Source organism: Cricetulus griseus, chromosome 2 (assembly GCF_003668045.3).
Source record: "Cricetulus griseus strain 17A/GY chromosome 2, alternate assembly CriGri-PICRH-1.0, whole genome shotgun sequence".
Lineage (NCBI taxonomy): Eukaryota > Metazoa > Chordata > Mammalia > Rodentia > Cricetidae > Cricetulus > Cricetulus griseus.
In genome coordinates this window covers 264,875,664-264,899,031 of record NC_048595.1, presented here as the reverse complement: position 1 = coordinate 264,899,031, position 23,368 = coordinate 264,875,664, and the positions used below count along the sequence as shown (strand labels likewise).

The following is a 23,368-nucleotide window of genomic DNA, read 5'->3' as shown; positions in this document are numbered from 1 at the left end:
TGGGCCAGCGCCCTGAGGACAGCTGACCACCGCTCCCCTCCCCCTACTCTGTGCCGAGCTGGAGGCGTGACCTCTGACCCCTCGCCAGGCCCACGCCCGGAGAAGAGGCTGGCAAGCTCTTGTTCGACAAGTTCAAGCTGCCGAGGGAGCTTAAATAGAATTAATCTCTTAGAGAACGGAGATCACCGCTCCCTCGGCGCGCGCTGTCCCCGCGCCGCGCCACGAACCGGGACGCCGGAGAGCTCTGGAATTCCGGATAGGCGATCGGGGTGGGCAGGAAGGTAGCGGAGCTCTCGGGAGTCTCCAGGCCTGCAGGGGGAAGCCAGGATGCCTGCTGGGGACCAACCGCTGGAGGGAAGGCTTCGCCTTCCAGAAGCTCCAGTGCACGTAATGGAGGCGAGAGGACTCCGCCAGCTCCGGGTGGGCCGGTTGTGCTTGCAGGAAGCTGGCGAAGCCCTCCCCGCTGCCGTGCCCAAACCCGCCACGCCAAGGCCGAGGGACCGCAAAACCCCAGCCCAGGCCCCAAGTCCTCGTCCTCAGTTCTGGCTTTCCACAGATAGTTGCAAAAGGAATAAATTACTCACCTCGGGCCAGATCCAAGTTTTACCCAACAGAAGGGGCGCGGGACCAACAATGAACCAACTCACATGACCATGTCCGGGCGCGCACAATCACACATAGACACAGCCACCCAATTTCTTCCACGAATCTATCTGTCTGGCGCTCTGGAGAGAGGGGGGAACGCGTTTTGAGAGAGCCCCGTCACCCCTCCCCTTCTCCCTTGCCGTGAAATATAAAAATTCATTTTTATTGCAAGAGCGGCACGGTCCTCACCATCACGCACGCACGGAGCCGCACTCGCATATTCACACTCTAACTCGTCAGCTCCCAGAGCGCCTGCATTTTCTTTGGAAGCCGCTTGGAGGTTCATTAATATCATTAGCATTTAACCCCCTCCCTCTTCCCATCTCCTCCCCGCACATGGCTGACGTCAGACCCCGCCAGGAGTTGGGGGAAAAGCTAAGTGGGCCAGGGACGCCCTATTCCCCTCCCCGCGGCTGCCTGTCAGAGCGCTTCTGGAGATATTACCCGAAACCCGGCCCGCAGCGACAGGCACAAAGTCACAGGGTAATGAACTTCGGGGACCCTTCGCCGCTGCGTGCGCGGCTGTCCCCGGAAACTCGGACCTGGCCACCTCTTCCCTTGGAAGATCTCCCAGCGATCTAGTTTCCCCTGTCGGCGCCCGGGATCCGGCAGCGCGGAGCTCCTCTGCCTCTGAGTCCGCGGCTGAGATTTTCGTCTTTCCATAGAAGATCAGCGGTCTGTAGAGATCTGCCCACCGGGCACGCCTGTGTGGAGGGAGAGCTTGGAAACTGAGTAACACGAATGGGGAATGAGAGGAATCTTGCCCCCTTTGCTCCGTAGAACGACCATTTCTGTGTCTCCATCTCTGTCCTTCAATATTCCCCTGGTGCTGTCCTCTCCCTTCAGCTTGCCTGTCCATCTCTCCATCTGTCTGTTCGAGCCCGTGTCCACATCAAGCCGCATTCTGAGCAGCTGAGGTTTTGCTGGAGCCGGGAAGAAACTTAAGGATGCTTCCATTTCCACTGTGGAACGAATTCTGAGCGCCGGGAGAGCAGGGCGGCGCGCAACCAATAGCTACCTGTCCTGCCCGCCAGGGAGCCTTGCAGGCTGGAGGGCGGCTGGAGAGCGGCGGCGCCCGGCGGCGACGTGGGCGCTGCGGGCCGGGACTCCAGCAGTGCCCAGCAACCGCTGCGCCCCGGGACCGCCAGCATGAGCAAGCCCGCCGGATCAACAAGTGGGTACCTCTCCAGCAGCCTCGGGGTCCCGGCACGTGACCTGGGGAGGGCAGGCTGGGAGGCCGGGGAGGTCCTTCCCCAAACTCTATGAATTTTAGCCCCTGGGTGGGACTCTGTCGGGCGTGTGAATCCGTTGGCCTAGCTCCCCTCAGACTGTTGAGTTGGGGCGTTTCGTGAAACTGAGAGAGCAATTTCGTTGCTTCTGGATGCTAGCATCCCCAGTCTCTCGGCGCATGGGGAAGGTTGTGACCGGTTGCAGCCCACCGGTCCAGCAAGTGGTTTCTATTTAGCTTCCAGGTGCTAAGGGTGGGAGGGGTGAAACGGGGGCGGGAACTGGGCCGCAGCTCCAGGCAGCCGCACAATAACGCAGCCGCTCAAAACTCGGAGCTCCAGAGCGCAAAAGCAACTCTGCAAAGCGGATTTTGAATGGAATGCTTTGCACCCCATTTCTAGCTATTTCAATCCTGCAAAACTGGGAAGCAGAAACCATTTAAAAGTCACATTTTCCTTAATCCTAAATCCTCGTAGGTCATAACTGGGGAATGTAAAGTATGGTGAGCTACTCTAGCAAAGAAAGGACCAAATCCCTAATCCCAGGGACTTTCCGAGCGGGAGCCCAGCACCACCGAGAGTCCGCGGCCTGCTCACTCGGGCGCTCCTTCCCTTCCTCCAACTTCCTCTCCGAGGGAACGGCCAGCTGCAGCTGACCTCTGCCCACTTCCCGAGACAGCAGTGCAGAGCTACTCCGATGTGCTAGGTCATTTGCCAGCTCACAATCTGCAGAACCTGAGATTGCATAGGCTTGATCGGGCTTTGAGAAGGTGCCTACAGGGTGCTCCAATCTCCCTGTGGCTTTTCGGTTCCCGCCTTCCGCGGGCCGGAGGCTGTTGAGTTCTAGGATCTGTACAGAGTGCCCACACCCCGGAGCTCTCCAACTACCCGTGTTGTTTTCTCCTATAGCATTTTTGGCGCTCGCTCTCTGTGAGTTCCTTCCCGCCTCCTCCCCCTTCACTCGCCCTCATTGTCCCGAGTCTTTGAAAAGTTGGGAGAGTCCTAGCTACTTCTGAGGACTGATAATGAAGTCTCACTTAGGATGGGTGCAATTCCGGCCTCCACCTCCCTCCCCCGTAAGAAGTAGGTTGTGTTTTCATTTTGTGCGTTTGTTTGGGTCTGAGTGCTGAGTTAAAAAAAAATTAGAATAAAGTGAACGTCAACAAAACGAGAAGAAAGGAAGTGTTCAGAGCTAGGGCCAGGAGAAGGGACCTAATTCATAGCTTCAGCGCACAGCCGATTCCTGTGCAGGACCGCGGTTCCCCTTAGCCTTGGCCTCCATGCCCTAGCTGTTGGGATCTCTCAGAAGTAGTGCAGGCACAAAACAGTAAGTTGTTTTTCTAGGTGTTTTTCCCAAGAGAAGCAGAAGGAGGAGACCATTCCCGTTGCATTACAAATCTCATTGCAAAAACTGAAGTTGGAGGGCCTGGGCTGGTCTCCTGGCATGCTCACCCTGGGGCAGCCTAATCTGTCTCTGACAGTAAAGATCATTTTGGGACTTTTGCCCTTTTAGAGCTCGAAACTTCTAGAGAACTTGAAAAGTGGGGCTTTGGAGATAAGGGAAGGAGTAGGCACAAAGCTCAACTTCCAGGTCTGCACCCCGGCTCTTTAAACTAGACTAACGAACGCTGCAGACTCTCTGGATTCGAGGGGGTGGGTCAGAGTGGGCACATGACGTACGAGGGCACTCTCTAGGGAAATCTGAGTTTTCTAACTTGCTAAGTCGGAGTTTGGTCTTGAAGGCCTTGAGCCTCCATTTAGGTTGTGACGGCTCGGTAGAGGTGGCTCTCGGGGATAGGCGGCAAGTCCCTGCTGGAAGGGCCGCTTCATCTTGGAGGTTTTCAGACTGTGGCTGCCGCCAGCAGGAAACCTGTGGCCCTGTGGCCTATGCCGTGAGGGGGTCTGCGAGCAGCGGGGCGGGTCTGGACCCTGCGGGGCAAGGAGGTCTTCATCTTCTCGCGGCTGGAGAGCACAGCGTTGTCACCCGGATCCCCGCCTGGGTGGTAACAAGACCCTGGCCAGTCACCCTTGCAGTCCAGACTAACTTCTTTCAACAGCCTCTGATGGTAATTACAGTAATCGAAGCTGCCATATATCTTTAGGCAATTATGACACAAAAAAAGCCCTGAGGGGACCCCCTGGGGAGGGAAGTTAAGAGCGGTTTTCCAGCCTCAGGAAACTCGGCTTGACTCACGTCTGAGCTCGCTCGGCTTGCTAAAAGAGAGGAGCTTTGCAGCAGTCAACCAGCTTGTCTGTGACCCCAAGTCACCTTAACGTGGCTGGGTGGCGGAGTCTGAAGCGTCCACCCTCCCTGCCCTGGAATTTTCGCTTCCCTCTCTTCTGTGCCCCGCCCCAGCCCTGTTTCTCCTCTGCCTTGGACTGGTCAGTCCTTAGACAGAGACGGCCAGCAAGCCTAAGTGGTGACAGTCGAGCATCCTGACCGATGAGCCAGTAAAGGGTCACCCACCCCGCGCTAGTCTCGCTCCACTCAGGTCCTTCAGAAATAAATGACCTTAGCCTCCAGTCTGGATGGGAAGCCTGGGCAAGAGGGTCCACCACCGCTTCCCACAAGGGCTTCTTTGGCATCACCATCAGTGCTACCGGGAAGAGGAGGGCAGCTGGGGCGACCTTGCTACTGAATCCTTAATATGGGTCCCAGGCGACCAGAGCGCCCGGGGCCCAGAACGGTTGAGATCCTCGTTTGCTGTTTCCAGAGTGAGAGCGAGTGCTGTGCGGCAGAACTCGTGACCGAGGTTCAGGCGCGACTGCCAGTTGTTTGGGGAGTAGTGACAGGCCCCAGGGGGTGAGGACAAGACCTACACTTGGTTCTCTCCAACCCCTCCCTCCCCCAACAATCTCCGCTCTTGCCCTGCGGGAGAGGGAGCGCCGAAGCGGTGGCCGCAACGCCGAATGCCTCCCCCGCCAGCCTTTGTCGCCGTCCGAATTCCCATGCTACTCTTTTTGACGGGTCACTGGTGGCTCTATAGGCAGGTGCTGCGGCGGGGTTGTAATTACCCCGGCTGAGCCGGGTCCTCACCGACCTCCCCCTGCCGGGTCCCCCGCACTCCCCCCCTCCACCTGAGGCTGAGGCCAGGGCCCCGCGTGCAAGCCCGCCCAGGCGCCTCGGGATCCCGGAGTAAGTTCCTACCCTCCGTCGCCTCCCAGCCTCTGCAGACAGCCCTCACCTCCCCAGCGCTGCTGGCCCAGTGCTTCCCACTGCCGCCTCTCCGGCCCCCAATCTGGGTGCTCCTAGAGCGGCTCTCGGGTTCCCTCGAGGCCGGAAACCGCCTGGGCCCGGACTGGAATGCCTTGGACCCGTAGCTATGGGAAAGAAAATCAGGTGGTGTTAATTGTTATTAACTGTTTTTAAAATGATGTTAACACTTTTTACAAATATTCCCTTTGTTTTCGGAAGAATTTCTACGTCAGTAAATTGCTTCAGGCACTTGTTGGACTAGAACCTGAGAGAAAACACCCCCACACACCCCTTCCTATTTTCCTCTACCTAACGCCCCTCCCGGGCCGAGGCCTCACCAGACTTGGAGAATTCAAGCATAGTTCTCCTGTGTGGGATAGCAATTCCAGAAAAAAATTGGAGCCATTCAAAAAAAAAAAAAAAAACCCAAACAACCCCCCCTTCCTCCAGCAGCAGAAAAATGCAGAGAAAGACGCACCCAGAACAAGGCGGTGAGGGGAGAAGACATCAGCGTTTAGGGGAAAAGGACTTGGGAGAGAGGAGACATAGGTGACTGGCCCCTGCTACACCCCATCTCCGAGCCACAAATTGGTTAGCTCTTCCTCCTAGACCCTTGACTACTTCCCTCCCCCTCAACTTTCTCCTAAAAGAAATAATTTCTCTAAAGTAAAGTACTAAGCATTTTTCATAGGTAAAGAGAAAGTTGGGCAATTACCACTACCCTTATTATCATTAATAATCTGAGGATTAGCATCACAATAATAATCCTAATAATAACAACCGCCGGGCTCAGCTCAGAGAAAACGCGATTGCCTTCCAGCTGCCATCCCCAGCTCCAGCCGTGTTTGTTTTTCTTCTTTTTTTCCTTTTACATTTCAAGTTTGTCTCCTTGCGCGCTTGCTAACAACTTTTTTTCCCCCTCTCTGTTAAATGCAAGAGCGGAGGAGGGAGGCGGCCAAACTTTCAGCAGAGCAGAAAGGCAGCGGCGGGCCGAGCTGCTGCCCGGGCCTGCTGTAATCTTTTATTCCAAAATGGGTCTCGGCGATTAGAGGAGACCCAAATACATGTAGCGGTGCATGAATAACGCTCATTGTAGGAAGCTGACACTTGCTCAAGGAAAAAAAAGTTTGGCTATAAAATCTCTTCATTATTTGCTTTTACCGCAGCTCCGATGCTAATCCCCTCAGAGGTCAGATTGCTTAGCATCTCTCTCCCCCTCTCCCCTTTCCTCCCTCTCCTCCCCGCGCTCCCTCAGGCCGCATTTTAGATATCCCCTGCAAAGTGTGTGGTGACCGCAGCTCCGGGAAGCACTACGGGGTCTACGCCTGCGATGGCTGCTCTGGGTTCTTCAAGAGGAGCATCCGAAGGAATAGGACCTATGTCTGCAAGTCTGGAAACCAGGTACTCCCCAGGGTTGAGCTGCCCGGCTCCCCTCGGTGCCCCACCCCACCCCATTTCTGCCTTGGCTTCCTCCGAATTTTCTGGCTTGGGCCCTTTTCCCTTCTCCCTGCCTCAACTTTGAGTGACCCTTTGGCCCTGGAAATGCCACATAAGGTTAAGGAAGGCAGATGAGTTTACGGGAGAGTCAGAAAGACCACACTTTCCTACACTTTTTTTTTTTTTTAAATTCCTTGGTCATATTTTGACAGTGAGTAAGGCCCTCAAGGAACTTTAGAATCTAACGCAAGCAGAAGAAAGTGCCTCATTGGGCGGCCCACCCTCCACCGTCCCGTTCTTAGCAGCAGTCAAGCTCAGTCTACAACCATGGATGGTGCCTCTGAGCCAGGGCCACCACCACCTTTAGCTGCCAAGACTCCAAAGTAAGCTGGCTACTTCATGCTTGCCCGAGGCTGTGTCCTTTCGGCTCTGCAGATGGGGGCGGCTCTGGAAGTAGGCGGGTGTGAGGACACAGCACTGTGTGACTCAGAAAAGTGCAGGGTTAGCAAGGAGAGGAGGCTCGGAAGTTAGGGCCCCATCAAGTTCTCGCTACTCTTCCCTTTTCTGCTCACAAGATGAGCGTGGGGAGTTGTGGTTCAGTCTGCCATAGACTGAACTATCTCTCAGAGAAAGGGCAGTTAGGGAGTGAGCCGAGCTCAGCTATAGCTTCCCACAGAGCTAACAGGAACCACCAGTGACTCCTCCATTCCTAGCTCAGCGGCTTAACATCTGCTCATAGAGTTTATGTTAGGTTTTGATTGGCAGCACACACAAGAAGCCATACTCATTTAGATAAGTTATTTTGACCTCTGCAACACTCTTACTTGCTTTCTTGGGTTCACAGTGTCTAGCTCATCTATAACACATTATATACACACATGGGACTGTATCCCAGAAACTCCATAGGTTTGAGGTTCAGTAGAACAACAGATTGGAACAGGCATCTACTTAGATTGCTGTTGTTTGAGGAGGGCCTTCATCTGTAGCCTAGGCTGGCTTGAAACTTTTCATCTTCTTGCCTCAACCTCAGCTATGGTTTACCAACTAGTCCATATTATCTTATACTTGTATGCAACAGACAGAATTGAGGAATCTGAGATGTTACACTTTTTGAAGAACTGGCTATCAATTCAGAGTCAAATTTTATCAGTCCAAAGTGTTTGTAAAGGGGTAAAAACAAATCCATCAGGCCGGCATTGGTGGCACATGCCTTTAATCCCAGCACTCAGGAGGAGAGACAGGTGGATCTCTGTGAGTTCGAGGCCAGCCTGGTTTATGGCTCGAGTTCCAGGACAACCTCCAAAGCAATACAGAGAAACCCTGTCTCCAAAAACAAAAACAAAAACAAACAAACAAAAGCCCAAATCCATCAGGCCCATGTCCCTTTGCTGACAAAGAGAATAAAGAAGTGAAATCTGAGGCTCTCCCTCTGTCTCACCAGCTCCAGATACTTACATACATTTGATATGATTTGAAAACCCACTTGAGACACTTTGTTTTTACGTGTTTATCAAAATACTAAAGAAGATAATATCCCAATTGGGCATTCAACTACATCTAATAATAAATAATTTGAAACTCTCAACAGTGAACTATTTTGCTGATGGCCAAATAGAATCTTTCTTCCAGGAACTAAAAATTCTTTTGTTCTAAGACTAAGTAAAGACCATTCACTTTCTTATTAATGGCAATGCTGACATTTTGAAGTCATTATGAACATCCATCTACCTTTACTTTAAACAAATGAGCAGATCTTGCTTTGGTTTGGTTGGGTGTGGATCCATGCTGGGTATGTGCTGTGAATTACATCCCCAGCCCAAGTCAACCTGTTTTTAATTAGTGAAGAAGACTGTGTGTTCTTGTGTGTCATTTTCCTGAGGAATATTTCAGTGAGGAAATTCCTCATTCCCACTTCAGTGGCTATGAATATTTAAAAATGTGAAGCAAAATAAAAATCTTTTTCTGTGTATAAGGTTAGGAGTGTCACATAAGTGGAAGGATGCTTAACCAGCCCTGGTTCCATCCTCAGTGCTCCAAAACAAAAACTTACACATAATTATGTATCTGTATCCATGCTCCCCCAGTGAAGGTACCAACACAAACAAACCCTGAAAGAAACATTATCTGAACTGGCTGTGGTAGCAGGGCCAAAGGGTCACACATTTAAAACCAGCCTAGGCTACACAGTAAATTCCAGGTCACCCTTTCTGTAGAACATGAAGACTCTGTCTCCAAAGCCCACTGTCTGGGGTGCAGCACAAGGCTGCTTCCAACAGGGTCTCACTATATAGTCATGGCTGACCTGGAACTCACCAACTCTATCTGTCTCCTGAGTGCTTCCATTAAAGGTGTGCACCACCACACCCAGCCAAACACTTTTCTTTTCCAGACAGGGTTTCTCTGTGAAACAGTTCTGGCTGGCTGTCCTGCCCAAGTCCTGGGATTAAAGGCATGCACCACCACTGCCCAGTGCCAAATATTTTTATTCACCCCCTTTCCCCACAGAAAATCACATTAGACCTTTGATTACTTATCCCTATCAGATAAATATTTGTAAAGCAGCAAATATCTTTTTTTTACCCATTATCTTGCTAGTTACTATATATAAACCTCCTGTTAAGCAGTGTCTCCTGTGCCTTCCTGGGTTTTCCTCAGTCCTTCAGCTCTGCCCCAACACTCTCTCTGCAGGCCTTGCCCTTCTAAAACTCCTGGCTGCTGGCTCATATTCCAGGGCTGACTGCTCCCATAGACCTAGGCTGAGGCTAGACCTCAGGGCCTGAGTTGTCAAAAGCTTTGGGTTATGTAAGGATGGTTTAACTACGAAAAAGCAAAGGAAAGGGCAAAGGGCAGTGAAGCCTAAGTGGTCAGGGTTTATCTGTCAGAGCAATGGGTTTGCTCAAAAGATGGCAGCAAGCAATAGACTCAAGGCCAGTAAGGCAAAGGATAGCAAAGGTGGCCACAGGCCAGCTTCTTGCAGAGCTCAGGGCCAGGTTGCTGTCTTCGGTCCTGAAAAGTGTCGTCTGTGCAACTCAGGGCTGCGACTATTTCCCTCTTTAGCTTCTCTTAGCTCCAGAAGATCTTGAAAATCAGGAAGGACCATTTCTTTGGTCAACTCCCTGAGGTCAAGGACTGGTCTTCTTGTCTCAACCCTGGGAATCCCAGCCCCTTACTTACCTGGCTGTGCCAGTGCCCAAGGTTCTCCCATTTCACTAGATCTGGACCTCTGCCCTGGGTCGGTGGCTGGCTAAAGTTCCTACGCTGGGCCTCCCACCCCAGGACCGGGTGCCCACCTAAGGGCACTGGGGCCTCTGACTGCCTGCAATCTGTTCCAGGGAGGATGCCCGGTAGACAAGACGCACAGAAACCAGTGCAGGGCGTGTCGACTGAAGAAGTGTTTGGAAGTCAACATGAACAAAGATGGTAATCAGTACATGCCTTTATTCTTCTAATGTTGATTGAGCAGTAACTAAATTATATGTACAGAAAATAGATGGCACTCCTATGCATGTAAATCATTCTCCAACAGAACCCTTCTCTCCAGATGCTGGGAATTGGCCTCAGGCTGTCAGTTGTAGTCTCTCTGAGATGGCAGCAGTCCCCAGCTGACCTAACTGTGTTCCCAGAACAAGTCCCATGCCCACACGGGAAGCCCCAAACCACACTCACTAAGGCAGTGTGTGAGGGCAGGAATCCAGTGCTCAGGTGCAGATTTCCTACTTAGGGTCCTAACCTCATTTCACACCTCTCCTTGCAGTCTTTAGTAACCTCCCTAAGATCTCACAATCTCTTAAGCCTTTCTGGAACTTTCCAAGCACAGAGACAAGATTTCAAGTCCTCATTGGCAAAATCAATATGGCCTTTGAGTTGGCCCTAAGCTTTTCAAGAACCTTCTCTTGGTGGATGGAAGAGAGATAAAAGGGGATAGAGAGACAGGATGACACACTCTTTAAGGGCACTGCCAACACCCTACTCCCCTGAAGCCCAAATCTGAGCCAGACCTGGGTCTTCCAGAAGTTCCAGGACCTAGAAAGTGGTCCAAGCTACGCTTCCCACTCCTCCCTGGGTCAGGACTTGGCAAGGGCATCGGCTTAGGCAAAGATGGAGGAGAGAGAGCCTGAGGTGCAGAGTGAGCCTTGTAGTAGGGGTCCCTCTGAGGCAGGGAGCCTGCCTGGAGAACCCCCTCCCACCGCTCTGGAAGCAGGAGGGAGAGTCCAACCTGTTGAACTTGTGTGTTGACAAGTTGTCATGCTCTGCAGAGGAAGATTGCCCTGAATTAATTTGTTTGTTTAAACTGTTGGTGGTAATTGTCACATCTCCCTTGCCTTCCTCCGGCACACTCACTACACACTCGGAGATGGCTTTCCCTTGTCCCATCCGCCAGGGTTCCAGGGCTGGGGTCTTTTTCTCCTGGGGCCCTGGAGGCCAAAGCCATTTGTGGGGGAGACTTAGAGGTGGAGGGAGTCGATCACTGCGGACCCGGTTGTGTGTGATGTTCCCTTTTGTGGTGGTGGGAGCGAGGGCAGTTTGTTCTTTCAGAGGTCCACAGGACCTCCTGTTTCCCCGGGATCCCTGGGTGGGGAGGACCGCTGAGCACTTTCCTGACTCTTGTCCATGTCAGATCCCTGCTTCCCACCTGTACCGGGAAAATGTGCCTAAGCACTCTTCCTGGGTGACCTTGTGGGCCCAGACCTGACGGAGCAGCAGCAGCAGTCGGGCAGCATCCAAGTGTCACTGAGCCTATGATCCCAAGTCTGTGTCCATCTGTTTGTGTGTGTAGCCGTGCAGCATGAGCGGGGTCCTCGGACATCCACCATCCGCAAACAGGTGGCCCTCTACTTTCGTGGGCACAAGGAAGACAATGGGGCCGCTGCACACTTCCCCTCGGCAGCGCTGCCAGCTCCTGCTTTCTTCACTGCCGTCACGCAGCTGGAGCCGCACGGTCTGGAGTTGGCCGCTGTATCTGCCACCCCTGAACGGCAGACCCTTGTGAGCCTGGCTCAACCCACGCCCAAGGTTAGTGGCTTTGCTGGGTCCAAAGAAACTGTTCTTTGAGCAAAGCGGGGGCGGGGGAAGGGGGTGTGAGAGAGTAGAGCTGAGGCAAGGTCAGGGAACTGTGGAGGCATTCCCAGGTGCCCCAAGTCTCCCGCTCCTTGTTGCGCCAAAGATACTGATGTTTAATGCAGACTAGACCACACTCTAAGCGGCTACAAACGCACACTCCCGAGTGGAGGCCAGAAGCCTGTAACATTAGGAAACGCTAAATCGCTCATGGTTGGTGTCTAATCACAGAGTGCACCCTTAGACGCTCCCCGAGGCCAGAACTGACCGGAAGAGTAATTGATTCCACCTGGGGGAAGGGGCCTCCCGAGGTGCCCGGATCTATAATCTTGGATGATTTCAGTGAGAGAAAAAATTGTTAGAAATCACTATTAGGAGGGCTCCCCTCCTCATCCTGTGCTGCCTACCCACTTTCAAACCACTCCCAGAATTGGCCCTACCAGCAGGGGCACAGCCTGAAGTATCTGGGAAGGTTGCCACCTAGGGACTGCACTCCAGGTCCTGGAGTTGATTCCTCCCAAGGCCCCCACTGAAGGAAAACCTGGGATTTCCCCCCAGAGGAGACCAGCTGCAGCCTCAAACTGCAGGGAAGCCAAACACCTGGGCACATACACACGCACAATATTTAATATTGCTTTCTTACCCTTGATGTGTATAATAAGCTCTGGAAAGTAGTGTTATGAATATGTTGTCAGTTATGAATGGGAAAGCTCTGTGAATGATTAAGATGTCTAATTGAAATATTTCCATAATATACTAATCCTTTCTAAAAATACTCATATGCATATTTGTGTTTGGGATGCCTATTAATTTATACTTTTTTCACTTCTATTTTTATTTACACAAATGCAAGCAGTTCTTGTCTAAATTGGGAGCCAGGCCTGGGACTTGGTTCAGCCCAAAGAAAATTTACTGCAGGGGACAGAATAGCCAGAAGTCCCCAAAGAACGGAAACATGCCTCCCCCAATAAACATCGATCCCTAGATTCTGTAGAGAGAGATATCTGGAGGCAAATGAAAACCTAAGCAGAGCACGGATTCCCTTCAGCCCCACCCTCTCTTTAACCAGGGCTTTGAAATGTCAGCTGTTTTGGCAAAGCTATGGTTCCCTCACTTACAGGCATTTCTCTTTCTCCTTCCTCCCAGTATCCCCACGAAGTGAACGGGACCCCAATGTATCTCTATGAAGTGGCCACAGAGTCAGTGTGTGAATCGGCTGCCAGGCTTCTCTTTATGAGCATCAAATGGGCAAAGAGTGTGCCAGCCTTTTCCACATTGTCTTTGCAAGACCAGGTATGACCAACAGCGCACAGAGGGGTTGGAAAGGAAGCAAATCTTCAGCCTCTTCAGCCTTATAGGTTGGATGTCACCCGCACATATGGGCAATGCAGGAGTACATTCTGAACCTGGGGAAACCATTTATCTTTGCCAACATCATTCTAGAGGTTCAAAATATCTACCAATGAATCATTTATTAGAAATGTAACCATGTTATTTCAGGGTAGCTGGATATGCTGTATGTAAAACATAGACAGTAGGACATTATCTTTTTTTTTTTTAGAATTTAAGTATCAAACTTCAAAAGTCTTACTGTTCTTTGACACTGGAGATAAGCCAGGCATGGGGAAGGATGCACAGCTGCAATCCTATTATTTAGGAGGCTGAGGCAGGAGACCCGGGAGTTTGAAGTCAGCCTGGGCTACAAGGAAAACTATTGATAAAATGATGTTTTCTTATGCTATGCAAGCTGGGAAGGTGGTGTGAGTATCCACTTGTGGGATTTTATATCTTCAGCTTTATATTCTCCACTGTGATGTATACAGCCTGGGCTGGTGGCTAATCACCATGGAGAAACAAGAGGCAGATGACTTGTTGGCTAGTATCTTGTTGTTCTGCTTGGGGGCATTACTGGCGAATCAGATCCAGGGCCTCACATGTAAGGAGAGTATGCTGTTGCCATATGACACCCCTCCATTCTTTCCTCTTTTAGAACTTTTGGAAACAACAACAACAGAAAGTAATTTTATACAATTCTTTGGTTATAAATGATGTTCAGAGGTAGGAAAATTCTGTGCATCTAAAAACCTGCATTTAGCAAATCTCATAAAATTTCTTGCTAGGAATATTAAAAGTTGTCCTTGACAATATTTTTAATCATAAGAAGAAGAAAGAAACAGAAGCCATGACTACTGGCTGCTAAGGGCACTCACAGAAATTAATGGCTTTTTTCAAAAGGCTAATAAGCAATTTTTTGCTTCTTTTCCTTTTTTGGATAGTAGGGTCATATGCTCAGTGAGGACTCAGCCATCGCATCCCACACACAGTTCTAAAAGCAGAGGGTTTAATTCTTTTCATTCCTAGCTAATCGTAAGAGCATCCTTCCAGATGCACCCTTCAGGGAAACAAACAATGTGCCAAACATACGTTGATATCCTAGCGTGAAATATGGTCACAATTTGTTTACCTCTAATTTTAAAATTATTTTTTGTATTCAATGCAAATAAAAAAATGAAACACTTAAAAAATTAAACATTTTGGTCTAATTGTGGATTTAGTTGCAAACCCTCATGATTCTTAGCTTTCCAAAGTAAAATCTTTCATATAAGCCAGTCAGCATTGTCCGGTTTTGAAAAAAATTGAAGCATAGAGAACTGTTTTCAAGGATATAGGTAAAGTCTTTGACCAGGGTTATTGGGTTGCCCTTTAATCTTTTGCATTCTCTCTCTCTCTCTCTCTCTCTCTCTCTCTCTCTCTCTCTGTGTGTGTGTGTGTGTGTGCGCGCACGAGTGCATGCACACACACGCCGTACACTCATTTGCTCTCTCTCACACATGCATGTATATGTATAAATTGGCTATTTTTTTTCTGAAAACAAGAATTTGTAGACTCTAATTCAAATAAAATTCACTTCCTGTCTGCCACTTAGCCTTTTGCTGGAAACCCTTCAACAATAAGCAAACTACAGTGAAGTGGAATCCAGTATATTAATTTGGAAAAAGGAGCCAGATTTTCATTTTAAATATTCAATAGCACATTTTATTAGAATGAAAATGACAAGCACCTTGATGCTGTCCACTTATGAGTCGCAGAAAAATCAGGCTGGGAGATGAGGTAAACTCAGCAAAACCCGATTAACATAATTACACCCTGATTTTTCCTCATGCCTCTTGGGAATTAGTGATCTCTCCCTCCCCCCTGTCTCCCAGCCCCCTCAACTCTCCAGGAAGATGGGGACCCTGAGCTACAAGCTTAGTCAGAGTCTTCAGTGCTTTACACTAGAGCCAACCACCTGCTCAGCTGCTGGTGGCATTTTATGGGTTGTAGATTCCTAGAGAAGTGTCTAGGTGGCCAGGCATGGGTGTGGCAAGGACTGGAGAGGTAAACCTTTTCCTGAGGGAAGGGCGATTTGAGGAAGTGGAATGACTGACTCTGAAATGCATGAGTCTATAGGCACAGCTTCAAAAAGAGAAAATGTGGGAAATAAGGGGAAAATAGATTATTTGGATTTTTTTTTACTAAGACAGGCATTTAAAACACTTTAAAGGAAATTTACATATGGAAATTGTTTATAAATTTATAAATTACACACTATATTATATTATACATCTATTGTATGACAGCTGATGCTTTTGGAAGATGCTTGGAGAGAACTGTTTGTTCTAGGAATAGCACAATGGGCCATTCCGGTTGATGCTAACACTCTACTGGCTGTATCTGGTAAGAATTGCACAATTTAATGACTTTGTTGTAGAAATTACCATAAAAATACATTACTGAAAAAAGAACAACATGTAAAGAATAACAAATTCCTACTGAACAATAGAGTATACCTGTCATTTATAAATCTATATTTAAATGCAAATAATGTTGTTTTGTTGTATTCATGACTGCTTGCATTGTTATTTAAATGCAAATTACTGTGTTTGTTATCATCCAAGAGAAGATTTTATATTAACTTTCATACAATATAGCCAGTTTACATGGAATCAGATATCTCAGAGTGACAATTGAATAGATATTGATATGCAGAATTTTGTCAAAAATCAATATTAAAACATGAAAATGCCTTCATATTAGAGTATTTATCCCATATTTCAATTCTAGGCATGAATAGTGACAACACAGACTCCCAGAAGCTGAACAAGATCATATCTGAAATACAGGCTTTGCAGGAGGTGGTGGCTCGGTTCAGACAGCTCCGATTAGATGCCACTGAATTTGCCTGTCTAAAATGCATTGTCACTTTCAAAGCTGGTAAGCAGACACAGACAGGCTCCTATCACTCCCTCTTCTCCTTTTGCTACCCCATTAGTTCAGCTACTTCAAAGTCTAGCTCTCGAGTGACCTGTGGGGGGCTGTGAGGGGCAGTGGTGTTTTCATGGGGCTGATACTCTGAGCTTGGTCTGGTCTTCCATAGCTGTGGAGGCTTGCATAGTTTCCAGGTCGTCATCCACTTCCGGTACCCCATGAGCCCCCAGTCCTCCCTATTCCGCCTCTCACAGTTTCTCGGTCTTCATTTCTAGTTCCCACACACAGCGGTTCTGAACTGAGAAGTTTCCGGAATGCTGCCGCCATTGCAGCGCTTCAAGATGAAGCCCAGCTAACTCTCAACAGCTACATTCATACCAGGTGACCGCTATTTGCTGTGAACATGTACTTAAGAAAATTGCCTCCATTGTGAATGTTCTGGCAGGCAGTGAGGAGCGGGTTCAAACGTCGTGGCTAATTATCCTGTTGCCAGCCAGTTAATTTAGTTAGAATCCATGTCCTCACCTGTCTCTGGGGGGGAGGTTGAGAAGGGCATATTGAATTAGGTGCTGAGAGTGAACAAGCTGACCAAGCTGCTCCCATTTGTGAGTCTGGCGTGGACAGGCTACCAAGTCTGAAACAGTAGATGGCTCTGTCAGAAAGTGGTCAGATCACCCCTGGACAGGTGCCCTTCTTCAGAGGCCAACCACAAGTTCAAGGAGCACAGGATTTCACAAAGGCCATCTTTACTCTGGCCAACACTGCTGCTTGGGTTTGGTGACTGGCGATCTGGGGTCCCAGCACCCACCCTGTTACTTCTGTCTAGGCAGGACCCTCTGACTGACATTGGATATTGGTAGAAACTCCAAGTCAGGAGCTCAGTAAAGGTTCCCTGGTGCAACACCAGTGTGGACTTCATGATCTATTTTTGAGAGAGGTTTTAAAAAGAGTAATGAAACCTCTTTAGCTTCTGTGGTAGATCTGAGGTTGGGATACAATCAATAGGGACCCACAGAACCCTGTCTCTATCACCTCAACGTTAGCCATAGACACCATGGTGGAGCTAACTATATGGGCAGAGGCCATTAATGCCTCCCTCACCTGAGGGGTTAGAGAAATCCCAAGCCAGCAGTACCCGTGGGGGCTAGGAGCTTCTTATTTCTGTCATAAATCAGTCTTTGAATGCTGAATGAATAAAACTGTTCTGTGTTTATAAAAGAACCATTGAAATGGCATTGCTTGGTATCTCGTGTAAGTATGCTTTCCCAAAGTAAAGTGCAATGGCGGGGAAATTTAAAACCCACATTAAACTGTAGAATATAAATTGTAGGCACTTAGTTTTGTAATTCAAAGTTACAGAATGGAACCATGTATACTCTGGGCATGTTTGCCCCACTAAAGCTGACTGTGTGCCACAGCTAACCTTTGGCACTCAGAGCCAGGAGAATATTCAGAACACTAAACAGAGAACATGGAATTCAGTTATTGATTCAGTCAGGCCTTCGCTGGGTGGTCAGCATGCCCAGGTGGGTGAGGCAAATTATCAGAAAGAACAAGGGACTGTACTTTCCTTTGTGTCACTTCGCAGGGTTGGGGGGTGAAGAGTGAGAGAAAGAGCGAGGAAGATCCAGGAAGGTTGATGAATGAAAGGGATGACATGAGAGGGGTCTTGCATGGAGTGATGGAGGGATTTCAGTAGGGAAGGGAGGGTGCAGCTCCTGGGCATGGGGGCTGCCTGCGGTGTTGTGTGAAGTTCTGCAGAGATGAGCAGGGGGACTCTAAGACAGTCTGGTACTCAGGAGCTGCAGACAGAGTGGTCTGGGAGAATCCCACCACATATGATCACAGCCTATTTTGGAGACATGGTGAGGACACTGCATCTCTTCCTACTCTTTAGTCTCTGGAAATGGCTGGAAGATGTCTGCTTTGTCATGGAGCTCCTAGCTCATGATATCAGCTGGAATTATTGCTTAAAGTCTAGAGTCAGATATGTGACAAAAATAAATGTTCCTTTTTGTCTTAGCTCTTTCAAATCAGTGAGCACTCTAAGTATGTCCTGGTCTGGAAAAACAAAATCTGAAATTGAACTGAAAAAACTAACATGCAAACTTACGCATCTTTTAGTGTCCTGTAATTGACTTTTCTAGTTATCTAGGATATATGGAGCTGGCTAGGAACTGGCATGTCACAGTGCCATGTTAGAACTGAAGCTCGTGAATCTGTGATAGGCACAAAACATTTAGAATTGAAAAAGAAACTTCTAATTATTTATGCTAATAGATGAAGTCAGGGATACATGTTCTACAAAATAATTAAAATGTATCTTTATTCTTTATAAATTTCATTCCCATCCCCACCCACATCTCCCTTCCAACTTCATGTATCCTTTAAAAAGAAGCCCATGCCATTGAGTCCAGTGGGTGCTGCCTGCATGTGCTAAGGCCATCCACTAGAGCATAGACAACCTACCTGGGCCTGCATGCCTGCAGGAAACTGATGCTCTGTCTTCCAGCAGCCATCAACCGCCAAAACCTCCTCATCTAGGGGTGAGACTTTATGAGCCTCTCCTCATTCATGCTGGAATTTCAGCTGATTTGATATTATGCAGGTCTTGTGCATGTAGCCACAACCACTGTGTGTTCATGTGTTCAACAGGCCTGGGTATCTAGAAAACGTTGTTTCAGAGCAGTCTCCTGCAACCTCCGCTCTTCCTATCACTCCACCCCACTTCTAAACTGAGCTCTGGTGTGTGTGTGTGCGTGTGCGCGTGCGCGTGTGCGTGTGCGTGTGCGTGTGTGTGTGTGTGTGTGTGTGTGTGTGTGTGTGTGTGTGTGTGTGCGTGTGGTGCAGCTGTCCTATTGGTGTCCTGAGTGCCCCACAGTCTCTGATTCGATACAGTTTGATCAGTTGTGTGGGTCTCTGCATTAAGTAAGCATCATATACTGGAAAAAGCAGCTCCCCTGAGGAGGGGTAAGAGCTGCACTTATCTATGGCTATACAGATAAGCATTTAGAGAGCCATTTGATACTGTACCCATTCACAACTAGTAGGTGCTCCCCTAAAGCCTCTGGCCTACTCAGTCACAGGTTCTTAGCCCAGTTAACAGCACCAGGCATGAGTTCATCTTGTGAAGTGGTCCTTAAATCCACTACAAAATAATCTTGAGCAGTCAGACACACTGACACACACATTGTTCTTGTTTCTAGGTGGCTCACTACTCCACGTATAATAAGTCATTCTTGTTGACTGAGTGACCAGTTCTTTCCCAACTAGAGAATAAAAGAGGTGGGAGAGATGAGTGGATAATCCACTTGCAGACAATCAGGAGTTAACTCTTGGGCTTGGTTGCAGCTTAGTGGTGGAGCACTTGATTGCCTCTCCTGCACAAGGCCCTGGGTTCATCCCAGCACCCACGAAAGGCAGTTTCATTGTCTGGTTTCTGGACTCTCCCAAATCTAACCTTTCCAGCACATGTTATTTCCTGCAACAATTTCTCATCATGGGAAAGGTTTAGCGTGCTGGGTGGATGCAACAGGCATAGTAGAGACTGTCTAGGCTACCTCATCTCTACAGAGCTCTCTTTGTCCAATCCTGGGAAGGGAAACAGCCACTGAAGACAGAAGTGACCAAAGCTAGAGGAAGTCTGGCATATCACTCAGCACAGAGAAAAAGAGGTGACATTTAGGTGTTAATGTGATTGGCTGGTGCTTCTGGTTGAGCTTCTTTTGTTTGTTATTGCTGTTTGTTTGAGAGAGTCTCATTCTGTAAGCCAAGCTGGCCTGGATTCACTATCTCTATGTAGCACAAGCTAATTCTGAACCCATGGCAACCCTCCTGTCTCAGCTTTCTGAGTCCTGGGATTATAGGTACAAATCACCACATCCAACATTTTCTTTAAAAAAAAGATTTATTTATTTATTATGTATATAGTATTCTGCCTGCATGTATGCCTGCAAGCCAGAAGAGAAACCAGATCTCATTATGGATGGTTGTGAGCCACCATGTGGTTGTCAGGAATTGAATTCAGGACCTCTGGAAGAACAACCACTGCTCTTAACCACTGAGCCATCTCTCCAGCCCACAAACATTTTCTTATTTTTACTGTAGATAAGCATCATCATTTCCACCCCACCTTATTAAGTGTCATCTGGTATCCTATCCAAGAGTTCCTATGAAATTTGATTATATGAGAGTCAAACAGGGTAGCTCTTCTTCGTCCAAAGCTAAGAGACAAGTGTGGAAGTTGTTTTCCGAGGCTCTCTCTGTAGAGTGGAGCTATCAGGCAGTTAAACACAGTTAAGTTCCTGCAGAGGAATTTGATATCTCTCTGTTTCTGGCACCCATGGCCTAGGTAGAACAATGTGTAGTCACACAGGTGTCCCTGAAGCTGTTTTATGTGGCTTTTTCTCAGTGGAGGGATGCTTTCCTGCAGAGGGTATTGATGCCCAACTCTAAGCCATTGGCTGAAGCAGTCTCGGGGCATGAGAGGTGGAGTACAGCATCCAAAGACAGAGGGGACCGAACACGTACATCTGAGTACAAATGTGTGTTGGGCATCAAGTAAGGAAATTGTTAAGCAATTTCTCCCATCTTTAATTATGTGCCAATTTCATTGACATGAAAGCTGGGTGGCACTGCCGCCCAACAGGACTTAGTCTTAATTTGCAGTGTAATAAGGGCGGAATTATTCCTGAGAGTGACAAAGTATAATGCCTGAATAATAATTGGGAGAATTGCTTAGAAAAAGAAGCCATTTTATTTGAGAGGAATGGTCTGTTCAAGAGTGTTGAGAATTTAAAACTATGAATTCCAGTGCCAGCTTCATAATCAATCCTATGGTCACTCCCTACAGTGATAATGTTACATTTGTTCTTTGGTTTAACATTAGCATCAGGTGTCTTAAAGCTGATTTATCTAGAAATAAAAATGTACTCCCCTTGCTGATATTGAGAGAGAAAGAGAGTTGAGCACGTGTGTGATTTGGACAGTGCCATTCCTGTTTTCAGGGATTCCAGTAGTCTACCTGTGAAGCAGGGATGGAGGCACCTGTCCTGGAGGCTGCTGCAGCACGCTACTGCAGCAGTCTACAGCACGTAACTGCAGAGGTCCAGGTCAGGAAGATGCCTTGGGGCTGATGTGGGTTCAAGTGTCAAACGTGAGTCCCTGCTTGTGTGGGGCTCTGACATTGCTTTCATGGCTTCTCCTATTGCAGATACCCCACTCAACCCTGCCGCTTTGGGAAACTCCTGTTGCTTTTACCAGCTTTACGTTCAATTAGCCCATCCACCATAGAAGAAGTGTTTTTCAAAAAAACCATCGGCAACGTGCCAATTACAAGACTGCTTTCAGATATGTACAAATCCAGTGACATCTAAGATCTCCAGTACTCACTTTCCAAAATGGGGCAGTAGCAGACGGACTTCTACCACGCCCGACAAAGCCTCAACTAACAGACCCTCCTGGAAGGAGAAACCTGGAAATGAGTTGCCTTCAGGAAAAAATGCCAGTGGACATAAAACAATAACTGTGACCCACTGCTCCACAGAAGCAGGACATCTGGTAAAGCAGGTGGTATAGCGGTCACTGTTGCCATGCCCTGGAATGGGTGACCTGGGGCCACCATAGGCCAAGCCAGCCGTTCTGCCTCTACCCGGAAGATCCAGCTGAACTATTCAAAGTTGAAAGACAAGTCCCACTTTCTGTTCCTTTTTAGCACATCACGTCAGTTGATCAACAATAGCTTTGTGTATCATCATACTGCGGCCTTCGGAACTCGGTCGGGTTGGAGCATTTACTTTAAAAATAATGCTTAGGTTTTAAATCAAAAGTATTATCAAAAGTTTCCCTTCTATCATAATACTTCATTAAGTGGCCTTCAGAACCAAGTGAGTAAGTGAAATGTAGCTTATGCTGTGTAATTCCCCCCCCCCTTTCTGTTCTTTCTTCTTTTCTTAGTAACACAGGCCAGGCAGCCTCGTCAAAGGAACTGATGACAAAAAGGAATTTCTCGCCAAGACTTCAGGTTGGATAGCATCTCAAACTACAAGAGCTCTCTAGTGAAAGAACCTCGGTTCAGGGAAGATGAATCCAAACAGCAAAACCAAATAAAGTGGGGCCAGGTGACTGGGCGAAGCTGATCGCTGTCCCATCATCACAGTGCTGAAGCCAAAGGCCGCAGGGTCAGCGAGTCACACCAGATGGTACACGGACATGCAAGCCAGAAGGAACTTCAAGGAGATGCATCTAACTAGGTCCCTGATCATTCCATTGCTAACAGCCTGGGGCTCTTGAATGCCTTTCAGAGAACTCTGGTCTCTAATAAAGCCTCGAATGCACACACACACACACACCATCCTACACTCTAAGCTGCTCCTTGGGTAAGAGTCTATACTTATGGAAATGTAGAAACAAACATTTTTAAATAGCTGCTGTACTTTTCACGTTTTGATTTATTAGGTACTAGCACCAAGGGGGACAGAATTCAGCACTTGGACTAGCATAGGATGAGTCAAACTTCTCTTGTACAAAGTGAATTAACTGATTTGTGAAGTTAAAAGGTTGTACTCATTGTATTTACAAAGAATAAAAATATATTGAATTTAAGTAAATTCTGCCTGGTTTCCTTCCCGTCTCCCTGGCTTGTTCCTCCCTGTCAGCAACAAGGTGGCGGCGGCCCCAGCTGGTGTAAAAACCAAAGCTCGGAGCCCTCCGGCATGGAGCAGAAAGAACCAAGCTACAAAGGCAATTTCCTTTTTACAGTGAAGCCCATTTGTAAAATGATGAATAAAGAAATAAAACATAAGATCTCATTCTCTACGACACTCAGATGTAATTGCATCTGTTAGGAAAATTGCTGTGTGAGGAAGAACAGGCCGATGAACGGTCTTCATTCCCTACTCAGTTTCCAGCTCTCACCAATCCTGACCAAGAGCTGCCATCTCTGTACTGGTGAGCAAAGGGGGGAGGGAGCAATAGGAAGGCCACGCACAAGTCCCCGGAGAGCTGAGGGAAATAGCCCCTGTGCTGGAGACCCAGGGTGAGCAGCATGGACTTGTGGGTGGCAGGCCAAGCAAGAGTTGGCATGCCTCTGTTCATGGCTGGTGCGACCTTGTGGATAGAATGCATGAAGTTCAACCATCCATGCCTTGTCTTCTGATTCTTCAGAGACTGGGAAGTCTGTCTTGCGGGGGTAGCACCGTGGCAGAAGACTTGCTGTTGTGCACACAGCTCTGGGTTCTAGACTCGGGACCATACAAGAACAAAAGGTCCTCAAATAAGCATTTAAGAACATTCCTTCAACTCTCTTTATATTTCACAACTCAAGTGTCCATCAACAGAGAATAGACACGCTGTGGCAGAGAGGAAATGACTAGGACCCATGTTTCATTATCTGAATTATGGAGGAGAAAGAAATGAATTACATGGGACACGTTGTGACTTGGAGTTTATATAACTTTGCAACCTTTAGACTGGATATCTTTGTAATGGTTTAAATGTTAGAGTAAACATTTAATGCAAGCATGGGCAGATTAAATACTAATTGTAGACAGAGGTCAGA

General features: G+C 48.2%; 1 protein-coding gene across 1 annotated transcript; it reads left to right on the top strand.

Annotated features, from left to right (window-relative positions):
* The first annotated feature begins 4,519 nt into the window (after positions 1-4,519).
* Positions 4,520-22,359, top strand: Nr2e1 (nuclear receptor subfamily 2 group E member 1). Its single transcript, XM_035438761.1, has 11 exons — positions 4,520-4,674; positions 4,955-5,188; positions 6,005-6,080; positions 6,271-6,468; positions 9,837-9,924; positions 11,282-11,517; positions 12,709-12,855; positions 15,183-15,279; positions 15,667-15,816; positions 16,086-16,191; positions 21,023-22,359. Exons 1-11 carry the CDS (start codon positions 4,520-4,522, stop codon positions 21,183-21,185), a joined length of 1,650 nt encoding a protein of 549 aa, XP_035294652.1. The 3' UTR covers positions 21,186-22,359.
* The last annotated feature ends 1,009 nt before the right edge of the window (positions 22,360-23,368 follow it).